Source organism: Elephas maximus, chromosome 10 (assembly GCF_024166365.1).
Source record: "Elephas maximus indicus isolate mEleMax1 chromosome 10, mEleMax1 primary haplotype, whole genome shotgun sequence".
Taxonomy (NCBI): Eukaryota; Metazoa; Chordata; class Mammalia; order Proboscidea; family Elephantidae; genus Elephas; species Elephas maximus.
This window is the reverse complement of record NC_064828.1, coordinates 80,572,598-80,585,107: the sequence shown is the minus strand read 5'-3', so window position 1 is coordinate 80,585,107 and position 12,510 is coordinate 80,572,598. Positions and strand designations below refer to the sequence as shown.

At 38.6% G+C, this 12,510-nt stretch overlaps 1 protein-coding gene across 7 annotated transcripts in view; it reads right to left on the bottom strand.

Moving 5' to 3' along the window:
• Positions 1 to 12,510, bottom strand: part of RAD51B (RAD51 paralog B) — an 834,574-nt gene that overhangs the window by 435,086 nt on the left and 386,978 nt on the right. Inside the window, exon 8 of one of the 7 annotated variants that reach the window (XM_049897897.1) lies at positions 1,022 to 4,366. The exons of the other annotated variants lie outside the window; for them this stretch is intronic. Within the exon in view, the coding sequence (XP_049753854.1) occupies positions 4,247 to 4,366 (120 nt within the window). The 3' untranslated portion in view covers positions 1,022 to 4,246. Of the gene's footprint in view, positions 1 to 1,021; positions 4,367 to 12,510 lie in introns of those variants that run through there. 7 annotated transcript variants of the gene reach the window in all.

Genomic DNA, 12,510 nt, shown 5'->3' with positions numbered 1-12,510 from the left:
TATAGGTTCCTCATGAGCATAATTACGTGTTCTGGAATTCCCATGTTTTGCAATGTTATCCATAATTTGTTAGGATTCACAGAGTCGAATGCCTTTGCACAGTCAATAAAACACGGGTAAACATCTTTCTAGTATTCTCTGATTTCAGCCAAGATCAAGTTGACATCAGCAATGATATCCCTTGTTCCATGTCCTCTTCTGAATCTGGCTTAAATTTCTGGAAGTTGCCTTTTTTTTTTTTTTAATTAACTTTTATTAAGCTTCAAGTGAACGTTTACAAATCCAATCAGTCTGTCACATATAAGTCTACACACATCTTACTCCCTACTCCCACTTGCTCTCCCCCTATTGAGTCAGCCCTTTCAGTCTCTCCTTTCGTGACAATTTTGCCAGCTTCCCTCTCTCTCTATCCTCCAATCCCCCCTCCAGACAAGAGTTGCCAACACACTCTCAAGTGTCCACCTGATTTAATTAGCTCACTCTTCATCAGCATCTCTCTACGCCCCCTGCTGACCAGTCCCTTTCATGTCTGATGAGTTGTCTTCGGGGATGGTTCCTGTCCTGTGCTAACAGAAGGTCTGGGGAGCATTGCCGCCGGGATTCCTCTAGTCTCAGTCAGACCATTAAGTATGGTCTTTTTATGAGAATTTGGGGTCTGCATCCCACTGATCTCCTGTTCCCTCAGGAGTTCTCTGTTGTGCTCCCTGTCAGGGCAGTCATCGATTGTGGCCAGGCACCAACTAGTTCTTCTGGTCTCAGGATGATGTAGGTCTCTGGTTCATGTGGCCCTTTCTGTCTCTTGGGCTCTTAGTTGTCATGTGACCTTGGTGTTCTTCATTCTCCTTTGCTCCAGGTGGGTTGAGACCAATTGATGCATCTTAGATGGCCGCTTGTTAGCATTTAAGACCCCAGATGCCACCTTTCAAAGTGGGATGCAGAATGTTTTCATAATAGAATTATTTTGCCAATTGACTTAGAAGTCCCCTCAAACCATGTTCCCCAGACCCCCGCCCCTGCTCTGCTGACCTTTGAAGCATTCATTTTATCCTGAAAACTTCTTTGCTTTTGGTCCAGTCTAATTGAGCTGACCTTCCATGTATTGAGTGTTGTCTTTCCCTTCACCCAAAGCAGTTCCTATCTACGATTTGGAAGTTGCCTTTTGATGTACTGGTGCAACTGTGTTTGAGTAATCTTCAGCAAAATTTTACTTGTGTGTGATATTAATGATATTGTTTGAGGCTAGAGAGGTGGGCAAAAGAAATGTCTTTGTCACAGATTGAATTATGTCCCCCCCAAAATATGTGTATGGATTGGGTTGGGCCATGATTCCCGATATTGTATGCTTTTCCTATATGTTGTAAAATCCTGTCTCTGTGATGTTAATGAGGGAGGATGGGCAGCAGTTGTGTTAGTGAGCAGGACTCAACCTACAAGATTGGATTATGTCTTGAGGCAATCTCTTGAGATATGAAAGAGAGAAGCAAGCAGAGAGACAGGGGGACCTCCAACCACCAAGAGAGAGGCACCAGGAGAAGAGTGTGTCCTTTGGACCCAGGGTCCCTGTGCAGAGAAGCTCCTAGTCCAGGGGAAGACTGATGAGAAGGCTGAGAGAGAGAAAGCCTTCCCCTGGGACTGACACCCTGAATTTGGACCTTTAGCCTATTTTACGGTGAAGAAAGAAATTTATCTTTGTTAATGCCATCCACTGGTATTTCTGTTACAGCAGCACTAGACGACTAACAATCTTACATACCAAGCTAATGAATTTGGATTCCGTGCCATAAAAAAGCGGAAGTCTAATGAGGTTTTTAATAGGAGAGTGACTGGATCAGATTTGTTTTTAGGATAACTCATTCCATCTTTCTAGAACAAATCACCATCACCCTTAAATTCAATTAGTTTTCTCAAGCCCATTTCTGGAAAGAATGTCAGGGTGGAGAAAAAAAATTTTGCTTTCCTAGCAGCCATTAATTCATGATTCACACTATCAATACAGCCATCACAAGTAATGTATTGGCCAATATAAAATTAGAGTCATGGTCAGGCCTGCTACTTTTGCCTGTAACAACTGCTCCTGAATGACCATTCTAAAAAGCTCTTGTCTAAAAAAAAAAAAAAAAAAATCACCATCCGGCTCTCTTCTTTTTAATTTTGTAAAGTATGCACCACCCAAACCAGGGCCTGATGAGCTCTGAAGGAAAACAAGAAAATTAAGAAGACTGGTGTCCAAAATCCTCCTATGAAATATGTCCAAGATGAAGTAAGCAGAAAAAAAATTGCACAATGGTATATAACATATAAACCCATTTTTATTAAGAAAACGAATAGTAAATATGTTAATACACACGTTGAACAAACTTGAAGGACAATATACAAACTTGCTAGCAGCAGTTAAGTCTAAGATTATGGGGGATATTTCCTTTTATCCACAATGTATTTTTTAAAAGTCTGAATTTTATGACTATATATTACTTTTATAAACAGAAAAATATGTGAAGGATCAATTTAATTTAAGTCTTTCGATGGTGGCCTATAATCACAAAGGCTGTGGGAAGCCAGATAAGAGAGCTAAGTGCCTCCCTGTGAGACTCACCACTAATGAGCAGGTTCCCTACATTTCCGTATGGCCCACATAACATAGCAAAGGAAGAGTTTTGAGATTTGAAGGCAATCCTCATTTACCTGCCTTGTATTCTCCTTCCCTAATTTACTTATGAACATGGTGTAATTCCTTGCTAACATCGTTTTTGCCCCCTGTGGCCTTTAAAATGATTTTAATGCTGATAAATTTGCTGTCAATCTGTGCCAGCAGCAAATAATCTTCAGGTTTGCCTTTGTGAGAAACAAATGGGCATTTGGGTTCTGTGGAATTTCCTTCTCTTGAAGGACAGCAAATCCAAATGGTCACCAGTGAGTGAATTCAAGAGCGATTCAAGATTAATTTCTACATACTATTCTACTTGCTCCATATAGAAACTGAATTGCTAAGGCTAAGTCTAACCTGTCAGCAATAGTATCTTATTATACAGTTATTCTTCATTTTTCAAAATGTATTCCTATACATCATTTCATATGATTCTCATAAAAACCCTGTGAGGTAATTGGGGTTGGAAATTATCCCTATCCCTTTTGTTCTTCACAATTTTTATGTTTTAAGAGATACTAGGTTTTGGGGGGAGGTGAGAGAAAAATGAAAGGAGTGCACACCCAGCACATAAAATTTTGAAAACACAGGTAAAAACAAATAAAACGAAATAGAACCAAACCAAAGAATCACTCATATTTCCACTACCAGATATAACATTATTACCACTTTGGTGTATAGGCTTCCAATTTTTTTTCTCTGTATTTTATTAAGCCTGTTTAAAGATGAGAAAATTTTCACATGGCAAATGAAAGTCAAAGCTAAGGCCCATGTACTCTTTCCACTATACCAGGGGTTCCTTCCTTTTTACTAACTTGTTTCACTTTCAAAATGCCCAAGCATTATAAATAAAAGAGTTTCAGAAACACAGATTTTGAGATGCTCATGTTTTGTTTCCATGTATTAAGTAAACTTATTGATGGTCTTTGGAGAGAAACACCTCTAGTATAAAAATGACTAAGATGCTCTCTAACTCTGAAATGATTCGAACCTTCTCTAAATGGAATCACCATCCAAGGGCAGGATCAAAAATCTAGATCAATAGGGTATCAGATGAGGGTAAGTTAAGTAAGTCAAAATCCCATTAGTAAGCAGTTAACCAATCTAGAATCAAAATGCCAAACCAATGTCACAAGTTGGAACAAGGGTTAATTAAGGAAAAGAAAGGAATACAGGCCAGGAAGGATGAGGCTTAACCAACAAGTACATTTGTCGGATAACGTTGGCAGATCACAAAACCTGTTTCCTCTTCTTCCTGGGCACACAGCTAGATTACATTTTTCAGTTGTCCTTACAGTTTGGTGTGTTCATGTGACTGCATTCTAGTCAATGGAATATGGCTAAAAGTGATGTATGACATTTTTAGGCTTGGTCCCTAAAAACCTTCCATCTGCAATCTTTCATGCTGTTTCCCATCCATGATGACCTTGTTGTTAGATGCTGTCGAGTCCGTTTTGACTCATAGTGACCATATGTACAAGAGAACGAAGCACCGCCCCATCCTGCACCATCCTCACAATCGTTATGCTTGAGCCCATTGTTGCAGCTACTATGTCAATCCATCTTGTGGAGGGTCTTCTGTTTTTTTCCTGATCCTCTACTTTACCAAGCATTATGTCCTTCTCCAGGGACTGATATCTCCTGATAACATGTCCAAAGTATGTGAGACGTGTTCTCGCCATCCTTGCTTCTAAGGAGCATTCTGGTTGTACTTTTGATGACCTTGGAAATCATTTATTAAAAATGATGTAGTCACAAGATAGAAAGAGCCTGAAATTACTGAAGAGCCTCCCACCAACCAAGAACACCTAATTAAATTTTATATGAGCAAGAAATAGACTTGTATTCATCAAGTCATTGAGACTTGGAGGTTTAACCTCTGACAGGGGACAAATTAGCCAGACCATGTAGGCAAGGCCAGACTTTGACATAGTCTTGGATTAGCCAGTCTTCATCAGTCTAGGTCCACACCTGCTGGTCAGGCTTTGGTAGCCAGATGCCAACAGCATGCTGGATTATTTTTTGTCAGTGAGCTCTTATTCTATCTGAATTTTAAATAGGTTAAGAATATCAAATGATAGAATCACACATGTGTTATAAACAAACCATGAAAAGATTCAGCAAAACCCCAAATGCCCATTCAAGCTTTGAGAAGACTGTGATAGTGCTATATGGAGGTAAAATATAATTAAAACAAATTACAGCATATAGATTTTTAGACCAAATATGCAAAAAAGGGGGGAGAGAAAGAAAAGCTACGATTTATTGCAAGTCTAGTATATTCAGCTGCTAACCAAGAGGTCGGCAGTTCAAATCCGCCAGGCACTCCTTGGAAACTCTACGGGGCAGTTCTACTCTGTCCTATAGCGTCGCTATGAGTTGGTATCAACTCGACGGCAGTGGGTTTGGTTTTGGGTTCTAGTATATTCTAGAAGCTTCCACATACATATTCTTAGTTAATCCTCAGAAGAAACCTGTGTGTTAGTTATTATTTTCATTTTTACAAAAGAGGAAACTGAGGATAATAGCAATTAAGTAATCAGCTGAAAGTTACACATCCAGGAAGTGGCAGGGCCAGTATTAAGCCCTAGTCTGTCTGACTACAAAGCTCATATTCTTTTCACTATACTCTTGCTACCCTGATATTTGCATAAATCTCAAGGTTTGCAAAAGAGCCTCTGACCCAAGTACATTTCTTGGATGGCCCCAAAGGTGGCTGCCCCATGTTTCACCCCTCCAGATGCAGTCACTGGGAGTCAATGCTCCTTAAATTTCTAAGAAACACTGCATGTTTGCAAATGCCTCAAACTTTTCCTGGGGAGTTGACCTAGACGTATTTGAGGAAGGCACCTCAGAACTCATCTTAGCAGTAGATGTTTCTTCAAGAGTCTGGCAAGTGGTGAGAAGATTAAACAACTCTCATACATGTTTATATTTACCATATAAACATGTATGCAGGCATGCATGCATGTGCACACACACAAACACATAATTTAACTATCTGTACTTCAAGTTGGCTGACTTTCAAATCAAGTCTCTCATAATCAGAAATTGGCATATATAGAGCATTTGAAAACGAATCCAAATTGAATGGAATATTAAAATGTTTACAAAGCGTACTTGTTCCCTGTTCAAGAAAACCCTGCTGCCCATTTAAGTCTGCAAACACATTTGTCTGTAATATGTTAAATCATTACATTTGGAGGTACAGGCAAAACCAACAGGCAGATCTGAACTAGCAGACAACAAACTGAAATGCTTATAGCAGTCAAAGTTAGAAAACATAAATCACAAGAGCTATCTAGTACACTCCATAGCTGTTAATTTAGCTCTGGAAAAATCTCTCTAAAAGTGGAACTTTTTCTAAATTGAAGCCATAAGATGGCCTGAATAGTGGCAGGGGTTTGTAAGGGAGGCTGATATCTCACAGGAACAAGGGACCACACATCAGACATGAGAGCTTCTCAAGTACCTTTTCACTAAACCCACTGTATTATCATGGCAAAATACCTTACAATGCTCTAGGGGTTGAAAACCTTAAACAGTAATGCACACATAATTATATTCTCTAAGATAGCATTAGATCCAAATGAAAAAAAAATGTACTGTTTAAAAGCCAGTTGCACTTATTAGCCATATAAGATTGGAGAACAGGATGCCTGACTTCTACTCACAATTTTTCCAGTGACTCACTGTGTAATTCTGAGGACACAGCCCTTTTGATCTTTAGTTCCTTAGCCCATAACCAGAGAGTTTTAAATTGTACCCCCTCCCCTTTTGGAGGCACTTCTCAAGCTTCTTTTGCCCTCAGATGAAAGGATCTATAGACGTGGAAAATTGTTTAGTGATTTCCTACATCCCTCTTTCTAATATTTCAGTCATTATCCTTTTCCTCTGAGGGACAGTGCAGTGAAATCACTGCTGTGTACAGTTGAAGCCACAGGCTTAAAATCTCACTGTTGGAGGGGCAGGCTGAGAAGGAACAAGTCCGGCTTTAACACCACAAATATTTCCAATTACCAAATGTGGGCAGAAAGAATACAAAAAACAAGGCATGCTAAAAAGGCCCTTGGTATCCTTCAAAGCTTCCCTTTTGGGATGAAAGTTCTTTGAGGCTTCCAAGGCAGAAAGCCCAAGCAGGCTGCACACCTGGAGTGCATTAGTGGGCCCTGGACTCGAGGTGAAACAGGCTGAATTTCATCTGGAGGCTTCCCACAATCCATTCTCATAAAAGCTCACAGTAATTTACCAGCTTAGGAACATGGCATGGTGTTCAGGGAGCTGAACCCCAGGATTACCTTCCAGAGTCAGTGGATAAATCCCACTGCTTATCTATGTAAACACACTTTCATCTTGATTACCTTTAGCTCAAGGAGAGTTTCATTTTGTTTGCTATGGCACAGGGTCAAGACCAAAACCCACCCTCAAATCATTCTCATGCCTCTCCCATAAAGCCTTTCAAAAAGCACACAAATGATTCAACTAATGAGTGGTCGAGTTTTCACATTGGGCTATGTGCTCAACTAAATACAAAATGCCAACGCTTCTGCTGTTTGCTTCCCTGACCTCACCTGCCTCACAGAGATGATGCTGGTTTGTCTTGCCAGTTCCCCTCTTCAGTGTCCCCCCAACCTCTGACCTATATGAGTCACCAGTAGGCTCCAACCCTACCATGGCTGCCAATAAGGCTGCTCCTACCCAGAAACACTGTTTCCCCACATTTCCCCATCACTACCCTGTACCTCTTGAAGTATAACTCACCACAGAACTCAACCAGCCTCCATGATTACTGGAGTCTATGCATCTGCTCCCTAGTTGTCTCTCCCCACCCCCCTCTACTTAGAGAAGAGGTAGAGAGGAGGGGCAGAACAAGATGGCAAAGTGAGTGCACACTTTCATTTCCTCCCCCAGCAACTAATCCACTAAACAATGAATAAAAACAAGCACAGAGCGAGATCTCAGAGCTCCAGACAGCAGCTGAGATGCTGGAAAGTTAGGGAGAGTTCAGAAGTAGGGGAGGGGAGAAGCAGGGATGGCACAGAAGCTGGGACAACCTATCTGCTAACATCAGGAGTACTTGCTCATCACAGCCATTTTGGGACAGGGCTGGGCAACACCCTAAACAGGGAACACAGAAAAGGACCTAATCTGAGGAAGGTGTAGCCCAATTTTTTAAGGTGGCACAAATTGGCCATGGGAGTTTGTAGGCTGTGCAATTAGGAGGGGGTGAAGGGAGACCATGGTGCTTCAAGAGAGTGCTATCGAATCTTGCTGAAGCCCAAGAAGGAAGACACTAGGCCCAGGAGGAAGTGTAAGGGCAGTAAAGTGAAGGGAATACTTCAGACTGATGGGCGAAACAGAGGGAAACAGCTGGTTCCCTGCCACAGTGGGACACCGTGGGAGAGCTTGTGCTGGGACACCTGTGAGAGAAAGACAAAAAGAGCCCCCACCTTTTCCACAGGGAAGTCAAGCCCCACCATTTACATCAGCATCTGTCACCAGCTAACCTCCTGCCCCCATGCATGTATACTGAATTCCAGAGATCAAGCATCCAGAACACCTGAATCAGTGGGGGGAAAAAAAAGCCTAAGGAAGCGCCCTCTAATGGTTCTCAGGAGAATATACCAAGATCACTGCCACGGCATCAATTCTGACTCACAGAGACTCTGTGCAGCAGACTGGAGCTGCCCTGTAGGGTTCCCAGGGCTTTGAGTCTTTGCAGAGGTGGGATGTTTCATCTTTCTCCCTCAAAGCATTTGGCGGGTGCGGGCCCTGGCCTTTCACTTGGCAGACCGGTGTTTGGCCGCTGCAGTACCAGGGTACCTAATCAGAATATTTTCTTGCAAAAATCAGAATACAAAATTTAAAGTGAAAAAAAAAAAAAAAAAAGGATAATGGTTCAAGTTCAACAAAAAATAGTAAAACACACAAAATCACAAGAGCAAAAAGACTAATCAAAAGCGAAGCATGAAGAAGAGGAAATTTATACTACGGAGGCCAGACTAATGCAAAGAATTGATAACTTTCAGACTACAGTGCTAAATACGTTTAAAGAAAGCAAAACAGCACACAGAAAACAAACTAGCAGAAATCAGGAAACAAAAGCTGGAACAAAATGAGAGACTCAACAAGGAAATTGAAAATATTAAAAAAAAAAAAAAAAAAAGCCAGAAAGAACTACTGGAACTGAAGAGTAAGGCAACTGAATTAGAAAAAGCAAGGAAAACACTCAGCAGTAGAGTCAAACAAATAGTAGAATAAATGAACTAAAGGACAAAATAACTGAACTTGTCAAATCTCAAGAGAAACAACAGAACAAAGAAAAGTGAATAAACCCAAAAGGAAATAAGGGATTCAATTAAGAAATCTAACATGATTATCATTATTGGAACCCTGAACCACCAAGACAACATCAAAGGTATAGAAACAATTTTCCAAGAAATAATCCGATAGAATTTCCCAGACCTGAACAGAGAATCAAACCTGCAAATACCGGAAGCTACATAAGCCCCAGTCAGAAGAGATACAAAAAGATCAATTCTGCACCACATTCTAATAAAATTCTTGAAAACCAAAGACAAGTAGAAAATTCTGAAAGCAGCAAGAGAAAAATGCAATACAATATACTATGGGTCTCTCATAAGAATCAGTGTGGATTTCTCCCCAGAAACTCTAGAGGCCAGAAGACAATGGAGAGATGTACATAAAATACTGAATGAAAACAATTGACCATCAAGATTTCTTTACTCAGCAAAACTGTCATTCAAAAATGAGGGGGAAATCAAGACATTCCCAAACAAATAGAAGCTCTGAGAATTTGCCACTACTAGATCAGCTTTGCAAGTATTGCTCAAGGGAGCACTCCAAATGGAGAGGCAAGAGCATTAAATACTCGTATCTATAAAAAAATATACCCAGGGAAAATAAATAAATAAAAAATAAGAAAGATATCTCCAAAAAAACTCAACAACATGGGCAATTATAAGAACTGAGTATATGATATTTTCAGGAAATAAATTCAATAATTAAATCCCACAAACAATAAATACAACATCAAGTTTATAAGAAATAAACACAAAATTTATCGACTATAAGGTTGTATATTGATGTTAATTGAGACACACCAACAGATATGGGGGAGGGAGGAGCATATCAGGAATAGATTTATTATCTTAAGGTTGTATGTTAATTGTTCTTCATATGTTAAACTTTGTTGCAATTGTGAGTTGTATAATGTAATATATGTGGTAACCACTAAGAAATCAAGAAAAAATATTCAGAAGAAGAAAGAAAGAAAAAAGGCTCACCACAAGAAAGCAGCCAAATACAAAAAAAAAACAGACAAATCAGAATTAAAAAAAAAAAAAATGAAACACTCAGAAAACAAATGGCAAAATGAGTGAGATAGACACTTTGTTTTCAGTAATAACCTTAAATATAAATGGTCTAAATGCCCCATGCAAAAGGCAAAGAGTGGCAGATGGATTAAAAAAAACATGATTCATCCTTTTGCTGTCTACAAGAAACACACTTTAGACATAAAGACACAAACAGACTGAAAATAAAAGGATGCAGAAAAATATTCCATGCAACCAATAAAGAAAAAAGAGCACGGGTGGCCATACTGATATTAGATAATATAGACTTTAAATCAAAATATATTACATGAAATAAAGAAGGACATTACATAATAATAAAAGGGTCAACCCAGCAAGAAGACATAACAATTATAAATATATATGCGCCCAACAGCAACGCACCAAAATACATGAAACAAATACTGACTAATATGAAAGGAGAAATAGACATCTCCACAATAGGCATAGGGGAATTCAACACATCACTTTCAATTATAGACAAAACATCTAAAAAGATTGCTAAAGACATTGAGAACTTACATAAAATCATAAGCCAATCAGACCTAATGGACACACACAGAACACTCCACCCACCATTAGAACAATACACATTCTTTTCAGTGCACATGGATCATTTTCCAAAACAGACCATATGCTAGGACACAAAACACATCTCAACAAATTTTAAAAGACTGAAATCATACCAAATATCTTCTCTAACCATAATAGTATAAAGCTAGAACTTAACAACAGGAAAAACAACAAATACATGGAAACTGAATAATACACTACTAAAAAAACTATTGGGTCACAGAACAAATCAAAAGTAAAATTTAAAAATTCCTAGAATCAAAGGAAAACGAAAACACAACATATCAAAACCTTTGGGACACAGCAAAAAAAGTACTCAGAGGAAAATTCATAGCAATAAATGCCTACATTAAAGAAAGATCCAAAACCCATTAACTTAAACTGACAACTCAAGCAAATAGAAGGGTGAAAGAAGCCAAAAGCTACCAGAAAAAAGAAAATAAGAAAGATCAAGGCAGAAATAAATGAAATAGAAAAACAAGAGAAAGAATCAATAAAACCGGAAGTTGGTTCCTTGAAAGTATCAATAAAATAGACAAATTACTGGCTAGATTGACAAAAGAAAAAAAAAAAAAAAACCATAAGAGTAAAATAACAAAAGAAATGAAATTGGTGACATTACAACCAATCCAACAGAGATAAACAAGATCATAACTGATTACTATGAAAAATTGTTCTCCAAAAATTCGAAAACCTAGATGAAATGGACAAATTCCTAGAAGCACACTACCTACCCAAACTAACACAAACAGAAGTAGAAAATTTAAACAAACCCAATACAAAAGAAGAGATTGAAGATGTCATCAAAAAACTGCCAACAACAACAAAAAAGCCCAGAACCAGATGGCTATGCTAGAGAATTCTACCAAATACAAATGTGCAAACAGAAGAAGACAAAATAGATAAATGGGACCTCATAAAAATTAAAAGCTTATGCTCATCACAAGATTTTATTAAAAAAGTAAATAGACAACTTACAGACTGGGGAAAAAATCTTCAGAAATGACTTATCAGATAAGGGTTTAATCTTTAAAATCCATAGAAAACTGCAACAACTCAACAACAACAACAAAAAGACAAAATAACTCAATCAAAAAATGAGCAAAAGACATAAACAGAACCTTCACCAAAGACGACATCCAAGCAGCCAACAAACATATGAAAAGACATTCATGATCATTAGCCATTAGAGAAATGCAAAACAAAACTATAATGAGATACCATCATACCTCAGCTAAAGTGGCACTGATTAAAAAAAACTGATAATGACAAATGTTGACGAGGATGTGGGGAGACTGGAACCCTTATCCGTTTCTGATGGGACTGTAAAATAGTACAACCACTACGGAAAACAGTATGGTGCTTTCTCAAAAAACTAGAAATAGAACTACCCTATGATCCCACTCCTAGGAATATATCCTCAAGACCTAAAAATAATGACACAAACAGACATGCACACCTATGTTTACTGCTGCTTTATTCACAAGAGCAAATAAATGGAAACAACCAAGTGTCCATCAACAGATGAATATATAAGCAAACCATGGTACATACATACAATGGGCTACTATGCAATCATAAAGAACAATGATGAGTCTGTGAAACCTATTATAACATGGATGGACCTGGAGGGCATAATGCTAAGTGAAACAAGTAAAGCATGTAAGGACAAATACTGTACGATCCTTTTTTTATAAGAAGACAAGAATAGATATATACAGAGAAACGAATGGTCATTGGTGGTTAACAGGGAAAGGAGAGGGGGATGGGAAAATACGCTTTAGATCATAGAGACTTGTTATCGTTACTATTATTTTTGGTGATGGGAAAAGTGGCACTGAATGTTGACGTAGTGAGCACAGCACAACCAAAGTAAAAATGAATGTTTGAGCACATATGGATGGATATAAGCATATT